The sequence below is a fragment of the Sminthopsis crassicaudata genome, chromosome 2 (assembly GCF_048593235.1).
Source record: "Sminthopsis crassicaudata isolate SCR6 chromosome 2, ASM4859323v1, whole genome shotgun sequence".
In the NCBI taxonomy this organism is placed as follows: Eukaryota; Metazoa; Chordata; class Mammalia; order Dasyuromorphia; family Dasyuridae; genus Sminthopsis; species Sminthopsis crassicaudata.
In genome coordinates, this window is record NC_133618.1 from 388,950,315 (window position 1) to 388,968,213 (window position 17,899).

The window sequence follows — 17,899 nt, forward strand, 5'->3', positions numbered from 1 at the left end:
CTGTCTCCTAATCATGCCATTTCCTGACTCCCATTTTCAATTTGGTGCTTTTCAGAGAGCAAATTTGTTACATGCGTAGCTATATCTCTGTAATGGAACATGCTAATCTGCATTTGTACAGAGAATTTGCTCACTGGAAGTTCCTTGTACCAGAGAATTTGAAGGTTTAGCCCCAAAAGTAATTTTCTTTGGGTAAAGATATAAATTATCCCTTTTCTTAGGGATCTTAAATTTCATTGGTGGCTATAACAGTCAGACATAAATATATGTATCTGAAATACTTTTTTTTCTTGAAAGTTGGACTTTTTAAAATCTTTTGTGAAGCAATTGGGGTTAAGTGACTTGCCCAGGGTCACACAGTTAGGAGTGTAAAGTGTTTGAGATCACATTTGAACTCAGGTCCTCCTGACTCCAGAGCTGGTGTTCTATCTACTGCACCACCTAGCTGCCCCCAAAAAGTGGGACTCTAAGAGGCAGAGGTGAAGAGGACAAACTCCAGGCATGGGTGATGGCTTATTTAAAGACATGCATATAGAAAGTGAAATGTTTTATACAGGGGACTGCACATAGGCCAGTCTGGCTGGATTGTAAGATGCACATTAGGAAGTACTAATAAGAATCAGACTGGGAATATAAATTGTAATCAAATTGCTATTAAAGTATTTATCCTAAGTTTATAAAGAAGCTTGGAAGTCTTTCTGCCAAGATAAAGCCGGGAACAAAATGAACACAATTATAAAACACGTCACACAAAATTTGAACTTTAAACAATTGAAAGAATATATCAAGTGTTCGTGGATAGGCTGAGCTAATATAATACAAATGACAATTCTACCTAAATTAATCTACTTATTCATTGCCATACTAATCAAATTGCCTAGAAATTATATATATAGTTTGAAAATTACAAAATTTATCTAGGAAAAAAGGTCAAGAATTTCAAGGAAATTAATGGGGAAAAAAATTGCAAACGAAGGTGGCTGTGCCAAATCTAAAACAAAAGCAGTGGTCATCAAAACCATTTGGTAGTGGCTAAGAAATAGACCAGTGGAAAAATGGAATATGTTAGATTCATAAGAAACAATAGTCAAATGTATACATATATTGTATTTAACTTATACTTTAATATATTTAACATGTATTGGTCAACCTGCCATCTGGAAGAAGGGGAAAAGTTGAAATAAAAGGTTTTGCAATTGTCAATGCTGAAAAATTACCGATGCATAAAATTTTTGTAAAAATTAAAATAAATTAAAAAAAGAAACAATCAAGACGACAGTAATGTAACATTTAATAAGTCTAAAGACTTTTGGGATAAGAACTCACTTTTTGACAAAAATTGCTGGGAAAATTGGAAAATAGTATGGCAGAAACTTTAGTACTGATCAAGACCTAACATCTTGTATCAAGATAAGTCAAAATGGATTCACAATTTAGATACAAAGGGTGATACTATGAGCAAATTGGAAGAACAAGGGATAGTTTACCTCTTAGATCTGTGGAGAAGGAAGGAATTTATGCCAAAGAGGAACTAGAAAACATTATGAAATGCAAAATGGATAGTTTAAATTACATCCAAGAGTTGATAAAGCTTCCATTTCTAAAATATATAGAGAATAAATTGACTCAAATTTATAAGAATATAAGCTTTTCTACAATTGATAAGTGGTCAAAAGATATGAACAGACAATTTTTAGATGAAATTAAAACCATATTTAGTCATGAAAAAATGCTCCAAATCACTATTGATTAGAGAAATGCAAATTAAGACAACTGAGGTACCACTTCATACTTCTCAGATTGACTAAGATGACAGGAAAGGATAATGATAAATGTTGGATGAGGGAAAACTGTAACACTGATGCATTATTGGTGAAGTTGTGATTTGATCCAACAATTCTGCAGAGCAACTTGGAACTATGACCAAAAAGCTATAAAACTGCATTCCCTCTGATCCCGCAGTATCTCTGTTGGGTCTAATCTCAGAGATCATAAAAAAAGGGAAAAAGACCCACATGTGCAAAAATATTTGTAGCAGCTCTTTTTATAGTGGCAAGTAATTGGAAACTGAGTGGATGCCCATCAGCTGGAGAATGGATGAATAAGTTATGGTATATAAATGTAATGCAATATTATTGTTCTATAAGAAACAATCAGCAAGTGAATTTCAAAAAGGCCTGGAGAGATTTGCATGAAATGATGCTAAGTGAAGTGAGTAGAACCAAGAAAATACATTACATACATTATACAAACTGTACAAAAACATTATACAAAGTATACAAAAACATTATACACAGCAATAAGATTATGTGAAGATCTCTGTGATGAACTTGGCTCTTTGCAACAATGAGAAATTTAAGGCAATTCCAATAGACTTGTGATTCAAAGAGAAAGAGAACTATGAAGACTGTGAATCAAAACATACTATTTTCACTTTTTTGTTTGTTGTTTATTTGCTTGCCTTTTTTTTTCCTGTGTTTTTTTTTTTTCTCTTTCACCTTTTGATCTGATTTTTTCTTGTGCAGCCTGACGGATATGGAAATATGTTTAGAAGAATTACAAATGTTTAACCTAAATTGGATTGTTTGCTGTCTGAGGGAAGGGGTAGAGGAGGGAGGAAGAAAAATTTGAAATGCAAAGTTTTGCAAAAGTGAATATTGAAAACTAATTTTGCATGTATTTAGAAAAATAAAAAAGCTATTTTTAAACAATGGACATAAAGAAACCTGTGTGTTGGCTGTTGGATGAAAGAAGGATTGGAGAAGAGATTTGAAGCAGGTAGTCTAATTAGGAAACTATTGTATTTGTTTGGGTGAGATGATGGAACAGAACTAAGCTTGTGAGAGAGACAAAGGCAATATATGTGGAACTGACAAACCAGAGTAATAGAATGTGGGGGAGAGGAAAGTGAAGAGTAAAGTGTGACAAGTTTTGAACTTGGGAGACTTGAAGGACAGCAGTGCTCTCAACAGATAGAGGGCAGTTAAGAAGACAAATGAGTATTAGGGGAAAGATAATTTTGATTTTAGAGATGCTGAATTTGAGATGCCTTCAGTACAACTAGATAGAGATGCCCATCAGGTATGGATATGGGACTGGGGCTTTAGAGAAAAAAAGGTTAGGAATGTGAATCAGAGAAATATGCATGGGGTAGAATGGCATGGGGAACAGTACCTACTATATGCAATACACTGTGCTAAGTGCTTTACAAATACCTCATTTAATCTTCACAACAATTTTGTGAAGTAAGTCCTATTACTATTCCCATTTTACAGTTGAAGAAACTGAAGCAGACAGGTAAAGTGATTTGCCCAAGTCACACTGGATGAACTGAAGGTCACATCTGAACCCAAGTCTTCCTAACTCCAAGTTCAGTGCTCTGTCCACTGTGTCCCCTAACTGTCTCTGCCTATTTAGACAGGGTAATACTTGAACCTACAGGAGAAGGAGCTGTCAGAGTACAGGAAGAGAGGATTGAGCAAAGGCTGCTGACTGAACAATTAGGAATCTATCGGTAATCTTAACAAAAAAAAAAAAAAAAAAAAACCAACAACAACAATTTCAGCTGAACTGTGAGATCTGAAGCCAGATTTCAAGGATTTTCAAAATTCTATCTTCCCTCTAAATTCAGCTTCCTGGTCGAGTCTCCTCAGGGTATTTTCTGTTGATTGATTCCCGGTATTGTTAGAGCTATCTTTTCTTATATGACCTTGCATTAGCTTCCCTTTGCATAAATCTCTGGCAGTATGTAAGCTTCTCCTGTGCAGAAACACCCCTTCTCTAGCAGTCTCCAATGTTGTGTGCAAGTAAGAAATATTGATGGATTTGAACTGTGCCAAATTTGCATCAATGTTCTCTTACCCATTTTGATTTTTTCCACAAGATTTTTATCCAATGCTCCCACATCCTTCTCGGGAAACAATTCAAATTCAACCAATATTTATTACATAAGGTAGGCAGCACAACCTTGTGAATAATGGGCTACCTTGGAATCAGAAAGATGTCAGTGCAAGATCTACTTTCTATCCAATTGACTGAGATTTCAGGGGTCTCTTACCCTTTTTAAACCCCCAGCCTATTCTCAAAGACTGTTAAGTTACAGATAAGTGGTTGATTTGTATCTACAGAAGGAATTTCCAGACTAAGAGTTCCCTTCCCTGATGAAAGCACAGCAGATGCAAAAACAAAACCATCCCTGCCCTCAAGAAGCTCATATTTTATTTCAGGAGCTCAATGGATAGTTTACAGAGCTGCTGAGAAGAAATAGTATCAAAGGCAAGGAGGAAAAAACTAATTGACATTAAATGACATTAAAATGAAGACAATAGTAGCACCTACCCCATAGGGTTGTTATTAAGTATGAAATGAAAAGGTAAATCTGTAAAGTACTTTGCAATCCTTTAAAGCACTACATACATGAGAACTGTTATTCAGAAACGGGAATTAAAGGGACAGTTAGATGGAAAGAGCACCTCCTGGAGTCAGGAGGACCTGAGTTCAAATATGGCCTCAGACATTTAATACTTTCTAGCTGTGTGATCTTGGACAAGTCACTTAATCCCATTTGCCTCAGCAAGAAAAAAGAAAAGAAATCGGAGCTAAAGGGGGAAAATGGAGGCTTATAGTAGGAAAGTACTAAGAGTATAATACTATGGTCACATCATGGTATCATCTCCCTGATATCATAGTCCAATGTGACTAAAGTATTGAAGCTTCAACATTTGACCTTTCAGTGAAAAGCCCAAAATAATTTATTTTAAGTATTAATTGATTTGACCTCTGTTATCCAATGGATGTTGTTATTCAACAGAGTAGAATAAAAGACATTAAAGATGAGGTTTTCATTGATTATTGATGAGATGGCTATAATGACAAGGAAGAATAAAAATATTGGAGGGGGGGAAGATGAAACAATGAGCACCTATTTTAGATAATATGAATTTGGACCAATTTGTAGCAGGTGATGGAGTGACCCCAGAGTTGAAAATATTGGCAGACCTGAATGGATCTAGGTCAGGGGAACCAAAGAGTCTAAAGCAGAAGATAAGATATAGCTAAACTAGTCAACTACCATTAAAATCATGAAAGGAGAAAACTAAGGCAAGAGTAGAACAGTCTTGGGAAGGGACATTCAGGTCAAAGTAAATATAAAGACTGTATTTGAGAGAGTTAAAGATAGGTCAGATTATTATCTAAGGGCAGTAATGGTAGAATTCAGAATCAGGAAGGTAACAGATCTAGGGCTTGATGATCTCTGTGGCTGAAATGGAATGAAGCTGTAGGTCATGGTCTGATATAGGACATGGTCTGTGTGGTTAAAACACTTCCTTTTTATTAAGGAAGAATAAGTTTGCTCAGTCAGTCAAAATTAGAAGATTTTACTTAACTTTTTATGACAAAATGCTATAGGAAAATAATTTACTAGGAAGTGATTAATTTGCCAAGATGTCTCAATAAAGAAATTTTAAAAGATATATCATGTTTAATATTATATAATGGAAAATGCAAATGTTAGAGGCAATGTAGGAAAGCTGGTACACTAAGCACTGTTAATGAAATTGTGAACTGATTCTGGAGAACAATTGGAACTATACCCAGAGGTCCAGTTTCTGGAATAAGAACTCACTATTTGACAAAAATTGCTGGGAAGGCTGAAAAATAATGTGTCAGAAATTTAGCATAGACCTACATCTCACACCCATAACAAAACAAGATCAAAATGGATATATGATTTAAACATAAAGGATGATACCATAAACAAATTAGAACAAGGGTTAATTTACCTATATCAGATCTTTGAAGAAGGGAGGAATTTATGGCCAAAGAAGAATTAGAGAACATTATGAAAGGTAAAATGGACAACTTTTATTACATTAAACTAAAAAAATTTTGCACAAACAAAATCAACAGAAACAAGATTGAGAGAAGTATAAAGCTGGGGAAATCTTTAGAGCCAGCATTTCTAATAAAGGTCTCATTTCTAAAATATATAAAGAACTGTGTCAAATTTATAAGAATACAAATCATTCCTCAAATGATAAATGGTCAAAGGATATGAACAGACAAATTTCAAGAGATGAAATTAAACCCATATGGAACTATGCCCAGAGGGCCATAAAACCATGCGTAACGCCCTTTGATCCAGCAAAACTAAAGAGACTTTTAAAAAAGGAAAAAGAGCTATACATACAAAGATATTTATAACAGTTCTTTCTGTGGTGGCAAAGAATTGGAAAGTTAGGAGATAAATATCCATCAATTGAGGAATAGCTGAACAAATTAGTGGTATATGATTTTAATTGAATACAATTGTGTGACAAGAAATGATTGGCAAGATGCTTTCAGAAAAGCCTGGGAAAATTTACATGAATTGATGTGAAGTGAACAGAATAAGGAGAACATTATTCATAGTAACAGCAATATTGTATGATATTCAACTTTGAATGACCTAGCCATTCTCAGCAATACAATGGTGTAGTTCTGAAGGACTTATGAAAAATGTTACCCACTTCTAGAGAAAGAACTAATGGCATCTGAATGCAAATTGAAGCATACTTTTTAATTTTTTTTCTTTTTTTTGCTGAGGCAATCGAGATTAAGTGACTTGCCCAGGGTCAAACAGCTATGAAGTATTAAAAGGGTATACATAATTCTGTATCTGACATACACTGCTCTATGTGAACTATGTGAATCTATGTGGATCACTTTAAACTCCTTGGACTCTATTTTTCTTATCTTTACTAGTACTAGAAGAGGTTGGACCAAGATCATGGGATCTCATTCCAACAGATGAAGAAACTGAGTCCCAGAGAATTCATTGATCTGCTCATGATCACATAGGTTTAGTGTATCTATGAAAAAAAAAGGAAAAAAGAGTAATTGGAAATATCCAGGAAGAGGGAAGATCTTTTTTTAACCATAGTTGAGTATTTCCAGAGATAAGATGAAAAGAGAAGAAAGGGATTGTGTAAGAAGAAGAAGAAGAAGATTAAACTGGCTATGAGGTGGCAGGAAGTAGTAGAAAAGGGCAGTTTTCCGCAGACAAATTCTAAAGCTGAGTCCCCAGAATTAGGAGTGCAAAAAGATGAGAATTTTCCAGGGCAGAAGGCCCTCCCTTCTCCAGAATTTTGTAACATTACACATTCTTCTCCAAACTCCAAGGAGCTGAGAGTAAAAAACCAGAAACTTCCAGTGATATGTAGAGATCATTAAATAGCTGATGATACCCAGAAGTGGAACTGAACTTACACAGGTGCCAGCAAATAAAGAAGACTCCTGGCTGTGGTTGTCAGAAGCTTGTTTTTAATTTGACGCCTGAAGAACAGGTTTGACTCTGGGGCTGTGTCTGTTCGGAATTCCTTTTCTTTATGTAAAAGGTGTCAGGGCAGATGGCCAGAGCTTAAACTTTTTTTCTCCTCTCTGTGACTTCTGTTGGGAGATAGGGGAGAATCAATGAAGCCCTGCTGGAGGATAAAGGCTGGTACCCCAGTCTCATCTCCCCTACTGGTATTCCTCTGTGGTTTAGGACAGAGCTCTAGGACATACTTGTGTCTCTACTTCTATTGTCTTCCCTATACTTTTCCTATTCATAGTCCTTACCCTGCTGGAGTTGCTTGTTCTGGACTTGGAGTTGTTGGTTCTGTGTGGCCAGAGAAATGGCATCTTGTAAAACTTCGGACAACAGGATTCGGTGATGGAGCTCCCTGGCAGCTGTCTGCTCCTTCCACAACTCCCGACAAGCCCGGAACACCTATGTTTTTCATGGGTAGCTTTGTGATTAGAAGAATTCCAAGAAATCCCACCACCTACCTATTTAGCTGGGGCTTGAGTGCAGCCTGCCAGTATAAGATGTAGAATTCACAAATAGCATCCACTACTGACCTGCAGCATGTGGCAGGTCTGGGCCCGGGCTCCTTGCACATGCAGCTCATATAGAGCCTCTAGGTCCTGCTCAGCTGCATCTCGCTCCACTCTCAGTGCCTCCAACTTCAGGACCAGTGCTGTGTGGTCCTGTACCATCCGACTCTCAGCAGTCAGATCTGGGGCCTGTGATAGAAACCAGGTGTTTACTGAGGGAGAATAAGCCTACTCATCAGCCTTATACCTGGAGATGTGGGACTGACCTGATGTGTTGCTGTTTCCTTGTCCTGTCCCAACCAGCTTAGCTCCTCTTGGATCTGGGATTGGTGATGTTCCTGAAGCAGCTGCCTATGGGCCTGAGCTAACATAAACTGCAGGGCCACATCAGGGGCCTGTGAGACAGAACAAGGAGGACTTACATCCTAGTCTTTTCATCTGACCAAGTTCCATTTTCCTCTCCCTTAGAGCAGGAGTATTTAATCAGGGATCCATTATATTTTAGGTATCTGTGAACTTGGATGAGGAAAAAAGATTATATATTTATTTTCACTAATTGTTAACTGAATCCTAGCATTTCCTTCAATTATGAAAGTAGGCAACAAACCTCAATAGTATTTAAGCTTCACCAGATTGCCAGATTGGGACCACAACACAAAGAAGGTTTAAGAATTCCTGTTCTTCTGATATACAATGTTTTGCATGATTTCAAATATGTAATCGGTATCATATTGCTTGCTTTCTCAAAAGGGGAGGGGAAGGAAGAAAAGAGAGGGAGAAGTAAAATTTGAAACAAACAACAAAAAAAAGAATATTAAAAATAAAAATTTAGTTAGATTTTAAAAAGAATACCTGCCTAACTTCCCCCATTGGGGTCTATCGGTCTTCCCCAGTACAAGGTTCCCAATTATAATTACTATCCATACCACAGATTTAGGGGTTCAGCTCTAAAGGCTGTGTATTCCTGAGCAGTAAAATCATAACTACAGTCTAAGGGAGATGGTAGCTCCTAAAAGAAAAGGAGTTGTGGTCAGACCTCTGTATTGAAGTCCCAAGAACCTGAATCTAAATGTCTATTCTTTTATTTACTACTTAGATAGTCTCAGAAAAATAACTTAATCTCTATTGTTCTCAATTTCCTTATCTGGAGAAAATGAGATTGGACTAGATTATCTAAAAGCTTCTTTTTAGCTCTATAATCCTGTGGTTCAAAAAATGATCACCTGTTCCCGATCATCACCACTCTCACCTAGATAAAACAATGGGACTTTCTCTCCCCCTTCTATAACTCAACATGCTCCTTTGTGATTCCTTTCCTCCTTTCAGACTTCATGGTATTTATTTTAACCCAATTTCACCCCCAGGAAGGGACATTACACAATGCCATTTGCCTTCTAGGGAACCCCCCCCATACTCCCTAAAGAAACAAATGAAGCTTTGCCTGTTTCTTGGAGCCCCCAAGAGGATAATTTCTTGATGCTGCTGGCAGGGGTGACTTCCTTCCCAGGTCCAGAGTTTCTGAAGTACCTGCTGCCAAAAAGAAATATTTTTATTCTAGGCAAAGACAGACAAAGCTGAAGAATCCCAAGGAAATAGTGTCTGGGATGTAGACCTGAGACTCACCTTGAAGATGCTTCTTGAAAACAGGGGAAAAGGCCTCTTCTAGTTCTAGCACCTAAATGGAGAATGTGTTGTAATGCAACACCTTCTCTCAAGCCTTCTCTCAAGGATGGAGAGATTTTCATTTTAGTGCAAAAGGTTTGTTTTAAGCAATTATAAATATCACTAAGGTATAATTGATAACATTGAAAAGAAAGGATTCTAAAATGACAACATACAAATAACAATAACAAACTTTTCAAAAGTTTAAGAATGTTGATCAACAAATGCCATGATTTATCTTGACTCCAGAGGACTCCTGATGAAACAGGCTACTTCCTGACCAGAGAGGAAAGAATGAAGGCCCATATTGCAACACATTTTTATAGACATGTCCAATGCAAGGATTTGTGATTTTTAAATGGACTATTTTAAGGCAGAGGCAGCTTGATCTAGTGGACAGAGTGCTGGACTTGCAGTCTAGAACATCTGGGTTTAAATCCTACAGTGACAAGCTAGGCCATGATTATATATACTTTAAATGACAGACAATTCTGTTAAAATTGATTTGTTTGTCCTTCCTTTTTCAATAGGGGTAAAGAATAAGTAGGAAGGGAGAGAAAATTAATTCTTAATTGAAAAAAATGAAATTAAAATTTTAAACTAAGGAATAAGATGGTGACATCAGATGTTAGGTTGCAATAATATTCAGAATACTTATCTTTTTTCCTTCAAGATAAACAGGTATCCAAATAAATAGTTATCAGTGTTTTTTAGTTTGAGTATAGTGCTTGAGATAAAAGCAGGACTAAAAGGAATACCTAGTAATCCTAGGAAGGAAAATAGTAGGGAAACATCTTTGAAAGAAGATGGAGATCTAGGAATACCTTAGGTGGTATATGTACTCCTGGCCATACTCTTTCCTTTCTCTTGAAAATTTGAAAATTATTACTGTTCACTGAAGCCTTTGATCTCTGATTTATTGAAATAGGACTTTACATCACAAAAATCCCTGCTGCTATAGAAAATAGAATTTTCCATTAAAGTATACAAAGGAGATAGACTTTAACATGTTTATAATTTACACATATTGCCTGAGGAGGCTCAGCAATATTAAGTCATCATGGCCCACTTTGTCACTGTAGGATTTGAACCCAGATGTTCTAAATTGCAAGTCCAGCACTCTGTCCACAAGACCAAGCTGCCACTGCCTTAAAATAGACCATTTTTAAAAAGCCATAGTAAAGTATTCCTCTTTGTATCCCTAATGGCTGCTTGTCCTCTTGCCTACTTCTAGTTCTGTACCAGCTTTGGAATCAAGTACATTGTGAAAGGGTGCTGTAAGAAGAGCCTGAGCCCCAGAGCATTGCAATGTGTGCATTGCAATGAGAAGACCATATCAAGATCAAGGGAACTGGAGCCAGATACCTGCAGGTTTGGAAGCCTGGTTACAGACGCTCCAGCTCGATTGAGCACCCTGGTCCCCCAGCTCCGGCTTTGGTTTTTCAGTACCTGTAAATAGCAGGTTCAGTCCATACTTTCCAGAACCCCTGATACCCTACATAGAGGGCTAGTGTCTAGTTCTGTCTCACCTTCAATTCCCTGAGGACCAGGCTCAGCTGGGTAAGCTGGCTCTCCTGTAGAGTCGTTCCAGAAAGCCCAGAACGCAGCTCCTGAACAGTGGCGTAACGAGTGTGGATTTCTTCCAAAGCATCCCATAGTGTGGGAGAAATCTGTTTCCCCTGGCGGGGGTCCCGAACTCCTTCGGCCCCTGCTAGTGAGGCCAAGAGCAGACCCAAGGGGATGGCTGCCAGAGAGAATAGGCAAGGAGTGGGGCCACTTTAGGTAATGGGGGGGGCCTTTGATATAGTCAAAAAACAATCCTGTCCCCTCCTCCCAACCTCTCTTGCCAAGAATCACACTGAGCAGCCTCTTTCCACCGAACTGGCACTGAGTAAAAAGCCTGGATGAGGAGCCAATGCAGAGGCCAAAGCAGGATTTGGTAGCAGAACTTCCTGGTGATTCTCCCCAGAAAGGGTTAAGTCTCATTTCCTCATTTTTTCCTTCCCTCCCTTCTCTCCTTCATACCTCGGAGATCCAAGTGAAGCAACAGGCTGTTGTAACTATTTCCAAAGAGTAACTGAGTCACGATCCAAGGCAAGGAGCCAGTATGGGCCTTAGAAGCCTTCCCTGCCAGTACCAGCAATAAGGGGCAGTCCCTACAAGGAGTGACGGCTAAGGTCAGGCACAGTTTAGCTCCTAGTTATGGGTTAAGGAGAATAACTGTCCCTTATGTGGAACCCTCAAACTGCTGCCCTGGGCTTCACCCCAAGTTGGACTCACAGAGCTTCTGGAAGCTGCAGGACTCTCAATGAGCCTCGACACATGCTTCTGGCCCAGGGCCTCTTTATGATACTGGGCCCCAGGCAGGATATCGTCAAGGTGAGAAGGGAGCAGGCCCTGGAAGAGAAGATGGTTAAGTTAGTGGCACTTCTTCTTAGATTGAGCTCTAAGTTTGTATTTCCTCCCCTCATCCTTTCTGCCAGAGTCCACAGGCTCACAGACCTGTCCAAGCCTTTCATTGCCCTGAGATAAAGTTGGCAGCCAGACTTGAAATCAAGGATTTCTGCTTCACTCGCACCTTCTGCTACCCTGGGGGAAAAGGGGGAAATATATAAGTTTGGAGCACTCCTGGACTATAACCCTCTGCCATAGGTCCCTTCAAAGCATTAAATCCCAGACATAAGAACAAAATGAGCAGGTAACCCATAATCACATAGACAGACTAACCCTGAATAGGACAGCTGTACAGTGGAGAGAGCACCAGCTCTGAAGTCAGGAAGCCCTGAGTGCAAATATGGTCTCAGACACTTAACACTTTCTAGCTGTGTGACCCATCACAAGTCACTTAACCCCAATTGCCTCAGCAGAAAGAGAGAGAGAGAAAGAGAAAGAGAGAGAGAGAGAGAGAGAGAGAGAGAGAGAGAGAGAGAGAGAGAGAGAGAGAGAGAGAGAGAGAGAGTGTTTTTCTGCTCCATTCTCTCAAAAAAAAAAAAAAAAAATTACCATCTGTTGAACCACAGGACAAAACTCAGTAGTCAGGCTTTTGTGGGAATGGTGCTAGGAGGTGGGGAGGAAGGGAGAGCAGTACTAAGAAAAGATATTCACAACCTGGGCAAAGTAGCATACTTACAGACCCAGTGGGGACACATCCAGGAAATTCAGGTCACTAGTTCCAGGTAATAATAAGTCTCGACCCGTCCCACTAGAAGTGAGCTAAAGGGAAGGAGAAAATGTGAGGGATAAGTCTGTGTAGAACTCATAAAAACTTCCAAATCTTGGAGAAAACTTTTCAGGGCTCCTCAATTACTGAAAATGACTTTTAAGCTCTTTTCACCTGCACTAGACTTAGGGTCCGGAGGGAAGGTTCAGAAGCACTGTGAAGTTGAGTTTCCTCAAACAGCATTGCCAGCAGCTGGAAATTATTAAGGTAAAGGTGGAGTGGGGATGAGAGAAAAGATTGGTTCGGAGTCCAAACAAACCCAGACTATATGGTTAGGTAAGGTGGATTCTAGATCCTCACCTGAGGAACCAGATCCAATTGCTTGGCTTCTCTTCCCCTAATGATTACAGACACACTGTAACCTCTGGATACTGAGCCCAACACAGCCCGAATGTTCTTCATAAACTCCTGCTCTGCTTCCTAAATTAATAGGCAGGAGTTCACCTTTTTGGGGAAAGAAATCATCTCCCTGTTCCACCAGGTTCCTAGATCTTCAGATTTGGTTACCCTACTCTTCCTTTGTCCCAGCCCATGTTCCCCTCCTCTCCCCGAAATAGCATTCTCCGACTTGGAAAGGCATAGAAAATTGTCTCAAGAGCAGTATGGGGTATGATGTTAAGAACCAACAGAATAAGACAAGTGGCACAAGGGCTTGCCCCCCCCCACCTTTCTCCCCTCTCCCGCCTTCTTATTTTACCTGTGCATGTTCTGGGCCTAGGACTCGGTCAAATGTGAATCGATGCTCCTAGATGTAAGACCAGAGTTATGAAGATCAATTCTCATTTACAGCCTCTTTTTCCTCCATCCATTTTTCCCACCTTTCCCAACCCCAACAATACCAGAGTCTCAGGTTCTCCTAGATCTAGCAAGAGCATTTTAGAACCATGTAGAAGGAATCTGAGGCTTCCAGTGTCATGACCTATAATAGAGAGTTCACTGTAACATTCTGTTTTTTTGGTTTGTTTGTTTGGTTTTTTTTCCATGCTGACAGCAGAAAACAGCCCCAGCCTACCACCTCCAGGATTCCTTCTAGGCTTGACCTCTTAGAAGGAATTTCTCACCTGCCTCTGACAAGGATGTTGCTTTTACAACCACTGTTACTGTTGCAGACCCAACCTGGAAGGGAGAGAAGATAATGAGGCCCCGAGCCTGAGCCAAAAGGAAGGTTCGGAGGGGAAGTTTCTGCTCACCTGCTCACTGCCAGCCATGATTCTGGAGTCTCTAGGATTCTACTCAATAATTCATGACCCATCTGGTGGTTTCAGGGCGGGGTTTGCTGTCAGTATCCAACAGGATATTTTCAGTGTTCTTCTTCTGTTGCCCCTAAGTCATCAAGTTCTCAATATAATTGATTCCACACACATGTCTCCCCTAGGGAAGTGAAGTCAGAATTTCTAGATGAAGAAAAAAAAAGGGGGAGAAGAAAAGAGGTTCATCCCCCCCCTTTCAATAGTATAGTTTTCAACATTCATTTTTCTAAGATTTTGGGTTTCACATTTTTTCTCCCTTCCTCTCCGATTTCCCACAACAGCAAGCAATCTGATATGGGTTATATATGCACAATCATTTTTAAGCATATTTCCAAATTAATTGTGTTAGGAAACAAAAATCACATCAAAAGAAGGAAACCACAGGAAAGAAAAAGCAAATCAAAAAAAGTGAAAATAGCATGCTTCCATCAGCTTTCAACCTCCATAGTTCTTTCCTTGGATGCATATGGCATTTTCCATCCCAAGTCTATTGGAATTGTCTTGGATCATTGCAATGCTAAGAACTAAGTGTCTCATAATTTTGCTGTTTCTGTGATAGAGGTTCCTAACATTTTTCATGAATCCCTTAATGTTTTGAAATGCTTAAAGTTATTACAAAGAAAACAAGTTATATTTAAGCGTAGAGGACTTTGTGGGTTTTTTTCCCTTAAATTCAGGAACTTCAGGGTAAGAATCTCTGGATTCGATAAACTCCAAACTTCCTTAAAGTATGAGTTTATGACTCCAGGAAGTTAGCTTCCAGTTGTGACGCTGGGGAAGCAATAGACCAGCCCTCTGCCTGGGGCTCTTCTGCTTTTTGAGGGCCTGTCCCAGTTGTGGCAGATTTTCCCTCCTCCTCCTTCCCATCCGGGCCCCGTCTTCAAATCCAGTGTATCTGAACTAGTCTTAAGAGCTGCTGGGAAGAAAGAAATGAGTTGCAGACATTTTGTTTCTCAGTTATTAGGTTTTATTGTGGTGGTTGATTTTTTTTTTTTTGTTTTTTTTTTAAGGAAAAGTAGTAAGAGACCGATATCAGGTTACACTGCAATGCCTGGAATCATAAAGCAATCAGGGGGACTTGGACTGTTTTCCTTTCCTCCCCACTTAGCTCTCCAGCTGCCTTCAGGCAAATCCTCTGACCCCGCACAGCAGCACCAAGGCTGCGGTCCCAGAGACCTGAAAGGCTAGCGGCGAGCCCACGGAGGGCCTGCTTCCTCTGGAAGGAACTCCTTCACAGTCCTCCGACGCTTCCTCCCTCCGCGACCTGGCTAACGCACTGCTTTGGGTAAAGGGGTTTCCTTCGAGGACCAGCTCGGTCCCCTGGTCCTTTAGGACCGGCTGCTTCGTCAGCAGGTTGTAGCTTAGGACCAGCTGCTGTAGCTTGTGTGGCAGAGACTTCGGCACACACCTCAGCTTTGCGTGGGACAAGTTAAGGGAGGTCAGGGTGGGTGGCCAGGTGCACTGAACGGAGGGAGCATTGCTCAGCTCGTTATAACTGATGTCCAGTCGCTGCACTTTTAGCCCCTTCGCCTCCAGACCCCGGCACACTCCTCCCAGGGACTGGAGGCTGGTGTTCCTAAGCGCCAGCTCCCGCAGCTCCTGGAGCTCCTTGAGGCAGAGGGCCGCGGTTAAGCCACTCTCTCCGATTTCTGGATTGTCCGACAGATCTAGAGAGTTTAATTCCTTGAAGGGGGCCAAGATGGAGCAGGGCACATTGCTCAGGCCCGAATCAGTCAAGCTCAGCGTCTTCAGTCCGGGTTTTAGCCAAGTCGATATCGCCGCTATTAAATTGCTCTCTCCGGCTAGCGACACTCTGTTGAGCTTCAAGGCTTTCAGGGCCAGGGCCTCATCACCAGGAGATCGCGGTTGGAGGGGCGGGTGCGAAACCCCCAGATCTTCCAGCGCCAGCTCCTGAGTCCGCGTGTAGGTCAGCGCCTGCAGGAGCTGGTACAGAAGGGGAGCCGGGACCTGGGCATCTTTTAGCTTCAGCCGTCTCAGGCGCAGCGATCGCAGCAAGTCTGCGGCTTTTCTGATGTCGGCATCGCCGCCTTTCGGCAAAAAGATTTCCAAGTTGTGACCGCCCCCGTGGATCTCCACCTCTATAGAGGAAAGGCACATCTGAAGACTATTCCAGTTGGGCTCCGGGGTGGAAAAGTTGCAGAAGCAGTTATCACCCTCTTCGTCCAGGATGCAAGTGGCTGAGGATGGCCAGGGAAGCACCAGCAGGGAGGAGAGCAGCAGCAGCGACAACCGCTGCCAGGGGACCTGGGAATGACATCAGCTGTTAATCTCAAGGCTAGCTAGTCCGCTGCTGGGAAACAGGAGAATCAGGGCAGCCGGAATGGCCGAAGTATTAGTGTCCAGGTCCAAAAGGTGACCCCCAAAGTTAGTCACAGATGGGTGTGGCCAGGTTTCTCAAAAGAATTTCCACTCTTGAACCCATCTCCAAGTCAAGGGGCAAAGTTTATTGTAATCATAACGCCAATGGAAGAAGGCTAAGTTCCTAACGGATTTAGCAAAGAACCGGGGGCTTGGGACAAATTTATCCAGTTCTTAAAGTAGATGGTATGCTAATTTTATAGTCCCGAGGTAAATTGCAGAGTGTCTATTCACTATTGTCTCAGGAATTTGGTTGTCACTGACCAGTGTTTCCTATATCTGTCAGTAATATTTGTAGGACTATTCTAAAGGGAGGAAGACCTTAGAATCTATAACAGATTGTTAGAACAAAAGCACTCCAAAGTCGGGAGACCTCATCACTGCTGTTTCCCCTAGAAGCATTAGGACTACTTTAACCTCAGAACCCAGCCCAAAGACTTCATTTTCTCTTTTTTCAAATACTATCTTTCCCCAATCCTCTCCCAGCCTCCCGCTCAACAACCCTAGTTAAGTAGCTCCAGACCAGCGCTGAAAAGCTTTAGGGTTTGGGAGAGGCACAGATAGAAAACTGGACCAGGGATCCAGAGGATAGTCTCAGACATTTCCCAGGTGTGTCACCCTGTTTACCTCAGTTCCTCATCAGTAAAAATCATTTTAAAATGAGCTGGAGAAGGAAATGGCAAGCCACTGGAGTATCTTTGCCAAAACAAACAAAAACCCAAATGAGATCATAGAGAGTCGAACAGAGTTAACAACAAAAGTGGGGGGGAGGTAAGGTGCGACATAGAACACTCACCATGGTGGGGCCTGGTGCTCTGGTACCTATACTCCTTTTCTGCTTAGAGCTGGGCTATCTGGCTCTTGTCTTATTCAGTCTTGGGTTTTGAAAGATCTTAGGCTTTTCTATACTGTGTTATTAAACCCAAATCTTGTTTCTCCACCCCAACTTCCTCTCTGCTTAGTTTTGCAATCAAGGATGTCAGTACCAAGCAGGGCCAATCCTGGGACATGGGGGCACCAGGAAAACAAACACGGGGTTTTCCCCTCAGCCCGACTTAGTCCTCCAGCTCTTTATTACTCTCCCATCCCTAAGTTCTGCCTAGTTTGTTTCTAGTCTGGTTGGAGATAGATAGAATTGAAGGGGGAGTGAAACTCAGTTCCCTTTAAAATTAACACTCTGAAACTGTGTTCCTTTTTTATCTTGGAGTCTCAGGCCTTCCTGGGAAAGCATATCTCCCTAGATAAGTTGTGTCATTATTCAATTAGAAATCTTGGTCAAAAAGCATCCCACTGATCTTCTGGGGAAGCCCGACTTTTATAAATTCTAATTGGAGATCTGGGCCAGATATTGATAAGCATCTAGGTCTGGGGACTTTGACTTTCTTTTCAACCTGAAACTTGTGCCTCAAGATTCCTTTTTAAAGGGCAATTTCTGAACTCATTCTTTTTTTTTTTTAATTTTATTTATAAATTTTTTGACATTATATATGCATGAGTAATATTTTTTTATAACATTATCCCTTGTATTCAT

The 17,899-nt window shown here is 40.7% G+C and overlaps 2 protein-coding genes across 9 annotated transcripts; both read right to left on the bottom strand.

Moving 5' to 3' along the window:
* Nucleotides 1–5,843: 5,843 nt before the first annotated feature.
* On the bottom strand, nt 5,844–14,823 carry LOC141556791 (uncharacterized). 8 transcript variants are annotated; one of them, XM_074291565.1, is made up of 19 exons: nt 14,430–14,823; nt 13,930–14,133; nt 13,801–13,855; nt 13,579–13,658; nt 13,437–13,484; nt 13,040–13,159; nt 12,854–12,931; nt 12,650–12,732; nt 12,022–12,108; nt 11,800–11,916; nt 11,545–11,675; nt 11,049–11,263; nt 10,885–10,968; nt 9,481–9,532; nt 9,299–9,384; nt 8,124–8,252; nt 7,882–8,046; nt 7,600–7,750; nt 5,844–7,428 (listed from the first exon to the last, which is right to left on the bottom strand). In XM_074291565.1, the coding sequence occupies exons 2-19, from the start codon at nt 13,945–13,947 to the stop codon at nt 7,400–7,402; spliced, it is 1,728 nt and encodes a 575-aa protein (XP_074147666.1). In that variant the 5' UTR covers nt 13,948–14,133; nt 14,430–14,823; the 3' UTR covers nt 5,844–7,399. The 8 variants fall into 8 exon arrangements, with proteins under 8 accessions (XP_074147666.1, XP_074147665.1, XP_074147671.1 ...); XM_074291564.1 differs by having other exon boundaries at nt 9,299–9,387; XM_074291570.1 differs by lacking the exon at nt 13,040–13,159.
* Nucleotides 14,824–14,933: 110 nt separating this feature from the next.
* On the bottom strand, nt 14,934–17,469 carry CD14 (CD14 molecule). The gene is made up of 2 exons (XM_074291575.1): nt 17,165–17,469; nt 14,934–16,254 (listed from the first exon to the last, which is right to left on the bottom strand). Exons 1-2 carry the CDS (start codon nt 17,165–17,167, stop codon nt 15,112–15,114), a joined length of 1,146 nt encoding a protein of 381 aa, XP_074147676.1. The 5' UTR covers nt 17,168–17,469; the 3' UTR covers nt 14,934–15,111.
* Nucleotides 17,470–17,899: the final 430 nt, after the last annotated feature.

Bases quoted from the DNA above. Each gene is read 5' to 3' on its own strand.
- LOC141556791 (XM_074291564.1), bottom strand. The intron at 13,485-13,578 runs GTATTGTTGGGG...TCTTACATCTAG, and splicing joins TAGGAGAACCTGAGACTCTG to GAGCATCGATTCACATTTGA. The intron at 7,429-7,599 runs GTAAGGACTATG...ATCTCCCAACAG, and splicing joins GAACAAGCAACTCCAGCAGG to AAGTCACAGAGAGGAGAAAA.